Source organism: Genypterus blacodes, unplaced genomic scaffold, assembly GCF_046128005.1.
Source record: "Genypterus blacodes isolate CSIRO-AG114 ecotype Tasmania unplaced genomic scaffold, CSIRO-AGI_Gbla_v1 ptg000323l_1, whole genome shotgun sequence".
In the NCBI taxonomy this organism is placed as follows: domain Eukaryota; kingdom Metazoa; phylum Chordata; class Actinopteri; order Ophidiiformes; family Ophidiidae; genus Genypterus; species Genypterus blacodes.
Genome location: NW_027467110.1, coordinates 86,330 through 101,805, shown reverse-complemented (window position 1 = coordinate 101,805; position 15,476 = coordinate 86,330). Strand labels below are relative to the sequence as shown.

At 46.9% G+C, this 15,476-nt stretch overlaps 1 protein-coding gene across 1 annotated transcript; it reads left to right on the top strand.

Moving 5' to 3' along the window:
* Window positions 1-6,708: 6,708 nt before the first annotated feature.
* LOC142988354 (ephrin-A2-like) lies at window positions 6,709-10,180 on the top strand (the record flags this gene model as incomplete). Its single annotated transcript, XM_076137489.1, has 3 exons — window positions 6,709-7,001; window positions 8,652-8,717; window positions 8,961-10,180. Coding segments are annotated over 3 exons (487 nt in total), but the record flags the coding sequence as incomplete, so codon positions are not given.
* Window positions 10,181-15,476: the final 5,296 nt, after the last annotated feature.

Sequence of the window (15,476 nt, the reverse complement as noted above, 5' to 3'; positions counted from 1 at the left end):
TGTTTGTCTTCAACCTCACTCTTCATTCTCTGTAGCCCAGAAAGTTGGAATCATTACTTATTCCAACTTTATGGACAACAATGAATGAGACTCTAATCCTCTCCCCCCTCCTCTCCCCCTCCTCTCCCTCCTCCTCTCCCCCTCCTCCCCCCTCCCTCCCCTCTTCCTCCCCCCTCCAAACAGCATGATTGACAGGACTAAAGATAATGGTGGGCTAACTGGGGTCTCAGGGCCAACAGGGGCCACATGACCCAGATGAGGGGGGAGGTCCCTCTGTGTGTGTGTGTGTGTGTGTGTGTGTGTGTGCCGCTGAGTTTGATTGACAGTTGACAGCTTGGTGAGTAAATCTTCATGGCCCCTCCCACTTGCTGCAGTGCTTCAGTTACGTGTCGGAGGTGTTCAATTCCCTCATAGGCTGAAGGCAAATTTAACCATCAGCACTACATGACACGCTTGACCCCTGACCTTACAGAACACGCTTGACCCCTGACCTTACAGAACACGCTTGACCCCTGACCTTACAGAACACGCTCACATTGTGATCATCAGCTCTATGCTGTTGTAGCATGCAGACATGTGATTGGTCAGCTGCTACATAACTCCGCCCCTGACACCTCGAAAACCCCGCCTTCATATCAGAATACAGAGGAAGCAAAGTGTTAGCCTAGCTTAGCACAAAGACTCACAGTATCTTGTGGAAACATTCAGCTGCAAAGGAGCACCAAAGTGTTTACAGCTGTGTGTGTGTGTGTGTGTGTGTGTGTGTGTGTGTGTGTGTGTTTGTGTGTGTGTGTGTGTGTGTGTGTGTGTGTGTGTGTGTGTGTGTGTGTCATTGACCCAAACTCTGAGTACACATCTGAGACTTTGGTGGTGTGTTTAGCTTAGCACAAAGACTGGAAACAGGGGGAACCTGGGGGGAAACACACACACACACACACACACACACACACACACACACACACACACACACACACACACACACACACACACACACAGCAGTGACCACATGTTCACTGTAACACGACTCCGCTCTCTTTGTGTCTGGTTACCACAGCGACCCACTAATGTAAAGTGTGTGTGTGTGTGTGTGTGTGTGATTGTGTGTGTTTGATAATAATATTTATGTTTAATTGTTTCCTCTTTTAACGATTTTAATTGATTTATAATTAAACCAAACATTTGCAGCAAATTCTGGTGATAAAAGAGTTGAAAGAGTGAGTGTGTGAGCGTGTGTGTGCGTGTGCCTGTGTGTGTGTGTGTGAGCGTGTGTGTGTGAGCGTGTGTGTGCATGTGCCTGTGTGTGTGTGTGTGAGCGTGTGTGTGTGAGCGTGTGTGTGCATGTGCCTGTGTGTGTGTGTGAGCGTGTGTGTGTGAGTGTGTGTGTGCGTGTGTGTGTGTGTGTGTGTGTGTGAGTGTGTGTGAGCATGTGTGAGTGTGTGTGTGAGCATGTGCGTGTGTGTGTGTGTGTGTGTGTACCTTTTGCTGGTAGAATCCAGTGTCTGGACAGGAGATCAGATAGTTTTGTCCTCCAGCTTGTAGCTTCATGTCTCTACCTGCAGGGAAACACTGAGGCTATTGTAACACACCGAGTCAGGTTACACACACACACACACACGCACACACACTCACACACACACGCTCACACACACACACACACACAAACACACGCTCACACACACACACACACAAACACACACACACACACTCACACACACACGCTTACACACACACACTCACACACACACGCTCACACACACACGCTCACACACACACACACACAAACACACGCTCACACACACGCGCTTACACACACACGCGCTCACACACACACACACACACGCTCAGACACACACACGCACACCGCAGTGCTGTGGGGAAAAAAAGTTTTCACTTTTCTAATTATTTTAATTTTTAACTAAATTAAATAAGTAAAATGAATAAATATGAGGACACAGAAGATTGAAACATATTTTCATAAATCTGTCATGCTTAGCTTGGTGTTGTATCTTTGTTAATGTTTGATGAGGAGGACATGAGGTCCAGGCTCCTGAGGGCTCAGACCCCCTGTGTCTCTGCTGCAGCTAGGGATGATGAGGATGAGAAATGTTTTGTGTTTGTGTCAAGTTTACACACTCACATGAACATTTTTGCCGAATTCTGCAGTATTAGATAAATTAGTATAATAAGTGTCACCAGCCCCCTGAAGCCCCTGAAGCCCCTGAAGTCCCTGAAGTCCCTGAAGCCCCTGTAGTCCCTGAAGCTCCTGAAGCCCCTGAAGTCCCTGAAGCTCCTGAAGCCCCTGAAGACCTGGTCCCTCAGTGCTTAATGAGCGTTTACGATGTGTCCATGTTGTCCACCTAACCATGAGCGCCAATCTGTCAGCCGCTCGCTCTGAGGCGGTCTGGGGATTGGGCGGCGTTCCCAGCCTGTCAGGACGACTGACGAACGACTCGGACACGCCCCCTTTCAGTGGAAATCTGGATTTAATCCAGCCGACCTTCACAGAGCCGTGCAGATTAAACAGTAAATCACAGCGATGCATGCTGGGAGCTTCATCAGGACGAAGCCTCAGAGGTCAAAGTGTCAGGAGGAAAGAAACGTTCCCCTTTCAGATGTTTGTCATTTCCACATTGATAGAAATATAATAAATATGATGATATATCATAAATATTACTAAGTCCTGAAAAAACACATTTTTCAAATTTAAATGAATAATTTGTGAAGTCAGTTTATTTCATTTCTTCAGTTGAGTCGTTCACATCCTCCAAATGATGAAACAAGAAAGTCAAATGAAGAACATCCAAACCCTGAAGTCTATCTTCAACTTCACCTTGGGTCGATTGATAAGTTCTCAGCCTCCTACAGAGCTTTGGGAGGGTCGGGGCCTTCCTCATGTTGTGAGCCTGGAAAATGAACTGACATGACTTTAATGCAGTGAGCAGCTCTGTGTCATTATATATCTATATCTATATCTATACATATAAGATATCACACAGGCTGATAAATCCGTCACAGCTCAACCAGGTCACAATTTATCAATCAACTCTGTTTTGTGGAGCCAAGCTGTTCTTGAGATGATCTGTTTACATGAACATAAGCAACTGAAACACAGAGGTGGAGCTTTCTATGCTGGGCTCACTACTTATCAATCAACCCTAGCATTAATCACAATCCAGCACTCCATAGCCAGAATCTCAGGGAGGAAGTAGTCAAAGTTCTATCTGTAGGGAATCACAAAGTCTTAGTATCCCTCTGTTAGCACCAAATGAAGACGGAGTGAGAGCGTTGCGTTTGCATGCTGGGAGAGACGCATTACAGCAAACACACGCTAGCTCTTTGAGCTGTTAGCGTCACCCAATCCCTCTGCTCCTTAGCTGCTAACCCAGTTAGCTGCACTTTGCTAATGGTGTTAGAAAAGACAAGGGGGGGGGGGGGGGGGGGGCAGGAAACACTTAAGGCCCGACGCTCTCCATCAACATCGCTTCATTTAGCTCGCCACTTCCTCTCCAGCGCTGCAACCACCGCCAAGTCCATCTGATGCTGCGTTCAGGTCTCTTGGGTAAAACCTGCGCTGTGACTCAGCATCTGGAAGACAAACTATCTTTCTTTCTAAAAATAATAAATCTCTAAAGTAAGAACTTCAATCTGATACGAAACAACGTTTGAAGTTCTGTATGCAGACGTTAGTCTGATGGTTCTGTTGCTATAGGAACCAGGTGAAGTACTTACAGCTGTGAACGTGTTGACAAAATAGCAACAACGGAAAATAGTCTCCTACAGCACCACCTAGTGTCAGGACCAGGTACAACACAGATTTGATCTCATTTGTGTGTGTGTGTGCGTGTGTGTGTGTGTGTGTGTGTGTGTGTGTGTGTGTGTGTGTGTGTGTGTTTGAAACAGAAGCACAAACATCGACACAACAACAAACATAGAGATGGAATTTTCCCCAAAGCCTCATTTTGTAACTTTGCTTTAATTTTCTGCTTCACTTTATTTTGTGAATTTGTGCATGATGATTATTTTGCGTTGTGTGTTTGCTGGGGCAAACACAACGCTCTCACTCCGTCTTCATTTGGTGCTAACAGAGGGACATCCATGACTTTCATCCCTTCTATTGAACTTTTAAAGAGGTCTTTGCTCTCTGAGGTTGATGACTTTATTCTTTCTGTTTTTATTGAAAGAAGCTTCAGATGTTTTTTTGATTGGGCGACGCAGCAGCAGATCTTCATCTCTATTGATTTGTCTTTGTTGTTGTTGTTGCTTCTTTATGTCCTGATGTTCAAAATGATTTGGACATTGTGGTCTTCCTCATCTTCCTCATCTTCCTCGTCTGTGTTGTAAACAAACAGAGGCTATTAATCAGAAAGGAGCTTTGATTAGTTTGGACGTCTCGGCCAATCAGAGGCGGCGAGCAGCAGGAGAGCGTCTGTTAGAAAGTGAGGATGAAGAGGTGATGAAGAGTAAACGAGCGGCTGATTGGGTTGCTGCTGTTTTATTGTTGTCATTTAAATCCCATGAATATTCAGAGATGAAGTTTGATTAGTTTGTTTCTGCAGATCGTTGAGGATTGTTGACTGATTTCTTTCTAAGCGGAGGTGAGGCGCTGCTGCGTGTTTGGGCTCAACACAATAATGTCAATTAGAGCGACAGCTGTGAGGAAGAGCGAGGAAGAGCGAGGAAGTCTGAAGTCTCCATGTTTCCTTTGGAGCCTCCTCTGCTTCTCCTCCCGTCAGTTTCAGGTTCCAAACAGCACAGAGCTTCTATTTCACTGCTGAATATTACAATCATCCCTCAGCTCGCTGTGGAGCTCTAGAGGAGATATAGAGCAGCTCCGAAGGCTCCTCTGCTCCTCCCCGGGAGCCGGAGAGGAGAGGAGAGGAGAGGAGAGGAGTCGTGTTTCGTTGCTGGAGAATCCAGTGCTTTGGAATGAAACTCATCTTCATTCCGCGGCAACATGTGGCTCAAATTAGAGTCTCTAGAGCTGTGGGACATTTAAAGGGCCAGGCTGCTTCTCCTGCTTCTTCTGCTTGATCTGCTTGATCTGCAGGTTGTAGCTCATTAACTCAATCCTGTTTACTTCACATTCCAGCTGATTGTTTTCCAGAGTTTCTCCTTCTGCTTCTGCATGGAGTTTCTTCCTTCAGGCCTCTTTTGTTTTTACTTTGTTCCTCTGCAGATGAATACTCGTCTGTGCTGCGTTCAAAGACGCTCAGTGTTTGTGAAGGAACTCTGGTGTTTGGATTCATTCTTCCTCACAGGAACACAAACGGCTGAATTCTCCTCTAAACTTCGACAGGCCGCCTGTGACAGAACTCCTAACCTGCACTTCCTGCCGTCTTTCCCTGAACGTGTCTCGTTTCTTAGTGTCATCAAATCTGTCCTGTAAACTCATGGATGTCATGGTAACGCGAGTGTTATCTCTGGGCCTGCGTGAAGGTAAACACACAGAGTTTGGGTCGTGGACGTGCTGCCTTCAGAACACACACCAGACCAGTGTGTGTGTGTGTGTGTGTGTGTGTGTGTGTGTGTGTGCCAGTGGATTACTTTTACCATTTATGCTACTTAGCCATGAATCACCTGTATTTGGTCTCTGGTGATGCTTGCTGCCATGGAAACAGGACGCTGGATGTGTGTGTGTGTGTGTTATTGTTTCAGCCTCATTAGCCTTCCTCTCTCGTCTCCCTCGGGTGCTGAACTGTGCATCCACTTGTCCCTACATGTTATTGTAACCGTAACTGCAAAATCTACTGTGCTGCAGAGAAAAGCACAACCTGGACCACTGAGACCTGAACAGACCTGAACAGACCTGAACAGACCTGAACAGACAGACAGACAGACAGACACACACACACACACACACACACATACACTCTCTCACACACACACACACACTCACACACACACACACACATATACACTCACACACGCACATATACACTCACACACGCACATACACACACACACACACACACACACACACACACACATATACACTCACACACACATACACACACACATACACATGCACTCACACACTCACACTCACACACACACACACACACACACACACACACACATACACTCTCTCACACACACACACACACACATACATATACACTCACACACGCACATACACACACACACACACACACACACATATACACACACACACACATACACATGCACTCACACACTCACACTCACACACACACACACACAGAGGCACTTTGTGTACTGAAGTAGAGTGTGATAAATGTGTGCATCATTTCCCAGCATGCCTCTGTGCTTCACTTATTTTGTCTGAAGTTTTTGAATTTAGTTTGGAGAATAAAAATCATTAGTCAGCGTTTTGTGTGTCAGGAGGTGAGTGAGTGCAGCTGTCACATGTAAACACTGTGTGGCGCTGTGATAAACACACACACTCACCTGATGGATGGTTTCCATGTGTGTGTTTGAAGGCTGAGCAGGTCCAGCTGGAGGTCAGGATGTTCCCTGAGTTTGTATCTATAACATCTATGATCCCACTGAGGGGGGACAGGAGGGGGGTGGTTACTGTCCTTACACAGAGGCAGGACTTCCTCTGGCTGGCAGTGTTACAGAAACTACATTTAGATGCTGCTTCCTGTGGTCAAACAGCATAAAGTGCCTGAGCAGCCTGAAGGGTCAGAGGTCAACACTGAGGTCTCCCCCCTCCTCTGTCCTCCTCAGGTTCGTGCACGGCGAGTACACGGTGGAGGTGACCATCAACGACTACCTGGACATCTACTGCCCGCACTACGAGGGGGCGGTGCCCGCCGAGCGCATGGAGCGCTACATCCTGTTCATGGTGAACTACGACGGCTTCACCACCTGTGACCACCGCATGAAAGGCTTCAAGCGCTGGGAGTGCAACCGACCCAGCGGCGCCAACGGGCCGCTCAAGTTCTCTGAGAAGTTCCAGCTGTTCACCCCCTTCAGTCTGGGCTTTGAGTTCAGGCCCGGACACGAGTACTACTACATCTGTGAGTACCACACACACAACCACACACAACACCACAGACACACACTCAGGCTGGGCCGGCCTGACAATAGAAACTAGAGCATCATGAACATGCGCCTGCTCGCCCTCTCTCTCTCTCTCTCTCTCTCTCTCTCTCTCTCTCTCTCTCTCTCTCTCTCTCTCTCTCTCACACACACACACACACACACACACACACACACACACACACACACACACACACACACACACACACACACACACACACACTCACTCACACACACTCAATAATGCTGTCAGCTGGTTTACAGGTTAATTGTTTGGGTGCGTTTGTTCTTGGGGACGAGGCTCCAATTAGCTGCAGAGTTTCACTCACACACCTTGGCCGGGTTTTAAACGACCTTGACCTTGACCTTGGCCACTAATCGTCTCTTTGGTTCAACTGCTGGAGTCCCAGGGAGGAAGTATGCTACAGAAATGGATTTTGGAGCTCCTACCGCCCCCTCACACACACACACACACACACACACACACACACACACACACACACACAGCTGGACGTTTATTCACTGTGGTGACCTCTTGACCTCAGCTCTTCTTCCTTCATGTTTCAGCTCCATCTGAACCGTCAGCACAGTGTGAAGTCACGTGTCAGAATAAACACACAGCTTCACCACGGAACATGTGTGTGTGTGAGTGTGTGTGTGTGAGTGTGTGTGTGTGTGTGTGTGTGAGGGTGAGTGTGTGTTGTTCATCCTCTTTCTCTCTTCCCCTCTTCCTTCCTTTTTTCCTCCTCTCCCCTGCTCCCTCACTCTCCTTATGTCCTCCTCTCTTGTTTCCCCTCCTTCTTAATTGCTCTTGTCTCCTCCTTCCCTCTCCTCTCTTTATTTCTTCTTCTACATGGTTTGTCAACAGGAAGTGGCTGATGGCTAACAGCCACATTTTTAAAAGTTCTTTCAGCCACACACACACACATACACACACACATACACACACGCACGCACACACACACACACACACACGTGTCTCAGTGTTATAAAGTGAAGTGCTGAGCTTTAATGTATGTATGTATGTTTAAGATGAGAAGCTGGAAGCACAGAAACACAAGCTGCTCTCATTATGTTCTGTGTGTGTGTGTGTGTGTGTGTGTGTGTGTGAGTCCAGACATATCTTGTCCTCACACCTGGATGAATGGTGTAAAGTGTGAGTGATGAGAGTGGAACGCCTCCAGTGGTTAGAGATGCTGTTTGTTTCATGTGAGAGGCGCCACCTGCTGGTCACTCACCACATCACTGCTCCACTGTGTTGATGTTCTGAACCTAAACTAGAGGTAATAAACGTGTAACTTAGAGGAAGTCATGTGTGAGTGACACGCCCTGTTTCTATTTGACACAAATGATTCAAAAGCAGAAGAAGTTCAGTGTTGAGATGACATGAGTGAGGTCAATGATGAAGATGAAGATGAGCAGTAAACATGGAGCAGCTCTTCATCATGTTGGGCCCAACATGTCCTCTCCGTCTCCTCTTCTGTCCTCCAGCAGCTCCTCTGATGATGACGATGATGAACCCTAATGGTTTGACCATCAGAGGACTTGTTCATGTTGTTGTCATGTAGGTCTCAGCCTCTAGGGGGTGCTAACAGGTGAACTGTCTGTCTGTCTTCTCTCCTCTGCAGCGTCTCCACACCTGAGCCTGGCAGGTAAACCCTGTCTGAAGCTCAAAGTCTACGTCAAGCCCACCAGTGAGTCTTCCTCTCTTTCATTCTGCCTCTGTCACATTCACTCTTCTTCCCTCATCATCATCATCACCTAAACATCATCAACCAACGCACGGTCTCACACACTGGGTCTCACATTATTGGGTCATTATGGTTACAACTCTTGTGTAATCTGAAGCGTGGATGATGATGAACCTCCATCTCCCCTCTGTCCCACCCCCCCTGCCCCTCTGTCCCCTCTCCCCTCCCCCTCTCTCCCCTACCCAGACGACTCGGTGTACGAGTCTCCAGAGCCGTTCCTGACGGACGACAGTACGGGCGGCTGTGGCGTGGCTCGGCCCCACCTCTCCTTGCTGTCGGCCGTGCTTCTCACGCTCCTCCTGGCCTCTTCGTAGCACCTGGTCCTCCTCCTCATCCTCCATTTGGACCTGGAAGTGCTCAACTCTGCTTCTTCTTCCTGTGGCTCCGATCTGAGGCAGGAAACTAATCGAGCTCCCTTTCCCTAACCTCTGACCTCAGCCCAAATGCAACTCAGCCAATGAGGAGGTTGAAGTCAGCAGGGGTCTCTCCTGGAACGGACGACTGATAAACTGGATGAAACTCTGGAGCGTGGAACGTTTCCAGAACAAAGCACAGACACACAGAGAAGCACAAGAGACACTGGTGAAGATGGTTCAGTCCCTCAGTCAGATGGTTCAGTCCCTCAGTCAGATGGTTCAGTCCCTCAGTCAGATGGTTCAGTCCCTCAGTCAGATGGTTCAGTCCCTCAGATGGTTCAGTCCCTCAGTCAGATGGTTCAGTCCCTCAGATGGTTCAGTCCCTCAGTCAGATGGTTCAGTCCCTCAGATGGTTCAGTCCCTCAGTCAGATGGTTCAGTCCCTCAGTCAGATGGTTCAGTCCCTCAGTCAGATGGTTCAGTCCCTCAGTCAGATGGTTCAGTCGTTTTCAGTTTGAAACGTAATGACATCATGTTTCAACTTTGCAATGCTAAACGATAAAGGAAAGGCCTGGAAAACTGGAACGTATCGGAACCTGTAAGGCCCCTTTATCATCCCTCAATTTCATCCATTTACATTTCAGGGAGCGGCTCCTCAGGCTGAAGTGTTTAATGGATCAATATGTTTCACTGATACACCACCGATCATTTCTAACTTATTGATGTTGATGTCAATACAGCTTCTGTTTTACAATCAGTCAATATCAAACCAATAAAAAACGATCAGTCAGTCAGACTGAGCTCCAGAACCTTGAGCTGAGTGGACAAACTGGACCACAGAGACCATGTGGCTCTTTCCTGCTGCGTTTGTGTAAACAGCAGTCCAGACCTCCCAGAACATTCTACAGTACTGTGATGAAGGGTTCTCCTCCCTCAGACCCCACACACATCAGAAGGTCTGGATCCAGGCTCAGAGATGTGGACGAACACGACGCATCGCTACATTTCAGCTGGACTCGTCTGAAGGAGGTTCTTACCCTCCAGCCGCAGCAGCGCCCTCTGCTGGTCGCTCTGCTTCTCTGCTGGTCGCTCTGCTTCTCTGCTGGTCGCTCTGCTTCTCTGCTGGTCGCTCTGCTTCTCTGTGTGTCTGAATGTTTCTTCGTGGCTCTGGAACGCCGTCACATAGACTTATCCTGAGATCAAAGCAACAGAGAAACGCGGCATCAACATACTAAACCCTGATGAAGGAACATCCAGACTTCAGTCCGGCTCCATGCTGATCCACTCCATGTCTTTGATCCACTTAAGACTTAAGACTTTTCAAAAACATTTTCAGGATTTTCACGACAATAGAAAGTGATTATAGATGAAAGATGCAGTTTTGTTTCTGTGACGTAAACTCTTCTCCTCTCTCTCTCTCTCTCTGCCTTTCTCTCTCTCTCTCTCTCTCTCTCTCTGTCTCTCTCTCTCCCTCTCTCTCTCTCTCTCTGTCTCTCTGTCTGTCTCTCTCTCTGCCTCTCTCTCTCTCTGCCTCTCTCTCTCTCTTTCTCCATCTCTCTGCCTCTCTCTCTCTCTGCCTCTCTCTCTCTCTCTCTGTCTCTCTCTCTCTCTCTCTGCCTCTCTCTCTCTCTGTCTCTCTCTCTCTCTCTCTGTCTCTCTCTCTCTCTCTCTCTCTCTCTCTCTCTCTCTGTCTCTCTCTCTCTCTCCCTCTCTCTCTCTCTCTCTCTCTGTCTCTCTGTCTCTCTGTCTGTCTCTCTCTCTCTCTCTCTAGCTCTCTGCCTCTCTCTCTCTCTTTCTCCATCTCTCTGCCTCTCTCTCTCTCTGCCTCTCTCTCTCTCTCTCTGTCTCTCTCTCTCTGCCTCTCTCTCTCTCTGTCTCTCTCTCTCTCTCTCTCTGTCTCTCTCTCTGTCTCTCTGCCCCTCTCTCTCTGTCTCTCTCTCTCTCTCTCTGTCTCTCTGTCTGTCTCTCTCTCTCTCTCTCTCTCTCTGTCTCTCTCTCTCTCTCTCTCTCTCTCTGCCTCTCTCTCTCTCTCTGTCTCTCTCTCTCTGTCTCTCTCTCTGTTTCTCTGCCCCTCTCTCTCTGCCTCTCTCTCTCTGTGTTTTCATGTCTCTCGCCCACTCCCTCACTCCTCCCTCTGGAGGGAGTTTCATTTCTGTAAATCTGCCAAAGACTTCTTAAAATTTTCTATGGACTGTTGGGGGTCTGTTGGGGGTCAGGGGGTTAACTTCTACATCATGCAGGCGTCTCAATGAAGCCCCGCCCCTATCTGTTTGAAGCCCCGCCTACGCTGCCATTTGTAAGGGTACGTTGTGAAGAGTCAAAGCAGAATATTCTAAACATAAATTGTGTGTTGTTGAATGTTTTGCTCCAATCAGAGAACACACACACACACACACACACACACACACACACACACACCTGGTGCTGACTGAGAATCGCTGTTGTTTCTGGAGAAACAGCGACATCGTGTGGTCGATGGGGTGAACTTCTACTTTCTTCTCTTTTTCACATTCATCTGACTTGAACATGAATTTTCATTGGGTAGGAGAGTTGGGGGCGTGTTCATGTGATCGGTCACATGACACTGATTGACTTCTTCTCTTCTTTCGGTCCTGATAGTCGTTCTTGTAGCCGACTGTAAGGCTCAGCCAATCACAGAGTGGTATTATATTATAATATTCATGAGCTGTGTGTGTCTGTGTGACACGCCGCATGTGTCGCTCTGGACCAGGATGGAGGACTGAAGGACCTGTGCACGCTCTGGACGCTCTGGATTGAGCCGCCCCACAGACTGCTGGGAGCTCCAGGGAAGTTGAGGTTGAAGTTTACTGGCAGGACAAAAACGAAGCAGGAAAATGTGAGGTTGTTGTTTTTAAGTTGTGCCACGTTTATTCACTTAATAAACGCAGAATAATCTTCATCTGATTTCCTCATTAATGAGACGAAGGAGGAATCAGTCAGACTGGTGGTGTTGCTGGGTTCCTGCTTGTTGCAGTGCATTCTGGTCCTTGTAGTCCTGTGCTTTGTTTTCTTCTGATGTGTGTGTGTGTGTGTGTGTGTGTGTGTGTGTGTGTCGGGGGGCTGTTTTTGTGGCTTCAGAAATTCAGTTAAAAATAAATGAAGTTTGAATGAAGGCGAGAGAAAAAATGTTTAGTGTCTCATCCAGCGACCGTCATGGTTACCATGGTTACATTGTCTCAATTTACACAAGCTGTCAATCAAACTGTTTTTCTAGATTGAAATGTCTGCATATTATATTCTTTAGAAAGACAAATCTGTTTTTGTATATTTTCTTATTGGATGCTTATAAAATCCACCTAAACAAAGAAAGCAGGAATCTGATTGGCTACAGAGGCACTGAGGGGATCCTTTGCTGCATGAGCAGAAAAACTTTGAATACATTTACTGAGTTTATGTTGAACAAAATGTACAAAGTTTTTAAATCTGTGTTTGATTTCACCACAAATAAAAACGTTCCACTGAAAACAAACTTTCTCCTCTTCCACCTCATTCTGCAGCCGTTCACACGTCTGACACACGCCTGACATACGCCTGACACACGCCTGACACACGCCTGACACACGCCTGCAGAGGAAAGAAGAAGAAGCAGCGTGTTTGCAAGTTTGTTTGATATTTGGACCGCATGATGAAACCGTCTCAGTTCACACTTCTTCTTCTTCGTTTTCCTGCCACAATAAACTGTCCACCTGTCCACCTGTCCATCTGTCCACCTGTCCATCTGTCCACCTGTCCACCCGTCCATCTGTCCACCTGTCCATCTGTCCACCTGTCCACCTGTCCACCTGTCCACCTGTCCACCTGTCCACCTGTCCATCTGTAAAAAGGTTCTATACCAACACAGCATTTCCAACACACACAGATTCCTCAGTTTAACATGTTGAGGCAATCAGAACGTGACTTTCTCCACGGTCCCTAAGCACCAGGCTGCATGGTCTCCACTTCAGTCTGAGTTCTTGTTAAATGGTGTGTGTGTGTCAATGATGAAAACACACATCCACTCCATCATTGTTGCGTGTCGTCTGCCTACAAACATAGAAATGCAAACGAGTACAAACGTCCTCAAATGAAAGGATTCAGGAATTTTCCAAAAATCACAGACGCCAAGACAAAAACTTTAGATGCCTGAGCTCTGAGTGTGTGTGTGTGTGTGTGTGTGTGTGTGTGTGAGGGGATTATGCTAAACTCCTCTCAAACTGGTTGGACTGGAACGTTTCTGCTTGGCGGTCGTGTGAAGCCAAGCTGGCGTGGAAGTTTTTTTTCTCCTCACAATCCCTCTTTGTTCACGGCCGTGTCCCAGAGTCTGTGTGTGTGTGTGTGTGTGTGTGTGTGTGTGTGTGTGTGTGGATATGAACTTCCTCCAGTCTGTAAAGGCTCAGATCTGCTTGTGTCGTTTCCACAGGACTGATTGCGGCGATCACGCTCGGCTTCCCTTCTTCTTCTCTGGTATTATCTCACTTCCTGCTCTTAAGTCGAGCTCTTTGATCGCTCGCCCTCACAACTTCCGTCTCTCCATCAACAGCAAATCAAAGTATAAATCATTTATATAATGTACAAAAATAATGTACTTCACTTCTTCACGTCCTGTTCACCTCCACGTTTACAATTGTGATCCAGACCCGAGGTCTGCTGAGCTGCTTGAGTCCAGCAGAGTCAGAGACCAGACCAGAGTGATGTCACTCACATGAATGCACACACACTGAAGAAACATCTCAAACACACGCCGGCCACGCTTGTCCTGTTGTAAACCACTTCAGCCTGAGGAAACGCTGGAACTTGGTGTTCCTCTGTTTTCCAATCTCCCATTTGCTCCCCTACACACACACACACACACACACACACTTCATGTATTAAACGTGATGCTGACTGCCAGAATGAGCTGAGTAGAACAATAAATATGCAAATGAGCAACCATGGGATTTTTGGTCTGTTAAAGCTCAGATAGAAACTCATCACTTCACACACTATCCTCATTTTAAATGCAGTGGAAAAGTATTCACACTGTTGTCACACTGTTGTCACACTGTTGTCACACAGGTGTTGGACGTGAACGTGACGTGGAATCTGTGAAACTTCTCTCATGAGTCAGAGATCACAGTTTAACCTCAGCCACATAGTCACGCTGCCATCTGCTGGCTACTTTTGGTCATCACAGTGTCCGACTACAAACATTGAGACTTGTCACTTAGAAGAAAGATATTTAGGAATATATGCACACATAAATGCGAATGTATGCACACGCGTGCGCACACACACACACACACACACACACACACTCACGCGCACACATGCATGCACACACAGCTGCACATTTATATACAATATAAAATAAATAATAGTAAAACATTTCCTTTGCATAACTGTGACTTAGCGAGCTAGCTAACAAGCTACACATTGGTCTGTCAATAAACACCTCCTCTGTCTGGCTTTCAAACTGCCTTGTTAGGGTTAATTGATTATTACATAAACCCGCAAAATCACGCATGCAAACCTAATTCAGTACAAAGGATTGTGTTCATACACACACTACAGAAAATACTGGACTAGTCAGATTAGTTGCGTAGACATTATCATGTAACTTTAGTTGAGGAGGTTAAATTGTAAATTGCATATGACATCATTCAGCATGGGGTGAACACTCAGTGGGAGCGGCGTCATGGTGTCACTAGTTTCTTGATGACATCTTAGTGAAAGTGTTAGTTCACATAAGACATTTGCAGAGCTCAGGTTGTTCATTAACTCTGTAATTTAATCCATAATTGTTCTATGCAAAAAAAAATCAGAAAAAGCAAGACAAAGTCAAATGGAACCGGAGCAGATGAATGCTACATTAGCTGCTAGCCCCAGCCCTGTGGACGCAAACGCCCAGGAGCTCAAATTGTCTACAAACACATTGGTCTCTGGCACCATCAGCAGGTGTTCTACAAAAATCTGCGACCTGAGGGACATGATGACCAGTTGCTATGGTGAGGAGACAGCAAGGTGTGTCAGATCAGAGGGAGACCCAGCTTCTAATCGTGTCCAACGAAAGGTGGTGAGGCATCTGCACAAGAATTTTCACCAGCGACGAATGTTTGCAGAAGCTCTTAGAGTAAGGTCTGTAAAAACCAAGTATTGCCTGAGCCTGGAGATGGACTCAGACTCATTCTGCCCCATAATACTGAGCTTCTTCAAGGGTCTTACCAACATGTAAGTTATCCTGTCCTAATCACTTTAATACATTGGTAATGTTTGTACTTATTCGTTTGTACTTATTCCTGTTCCTTCTTGTTTCTGTTTTGGAGGCAGTGGAGGGAGTTAAGCGTGGGCATTTACAGCACAGCAGTGTT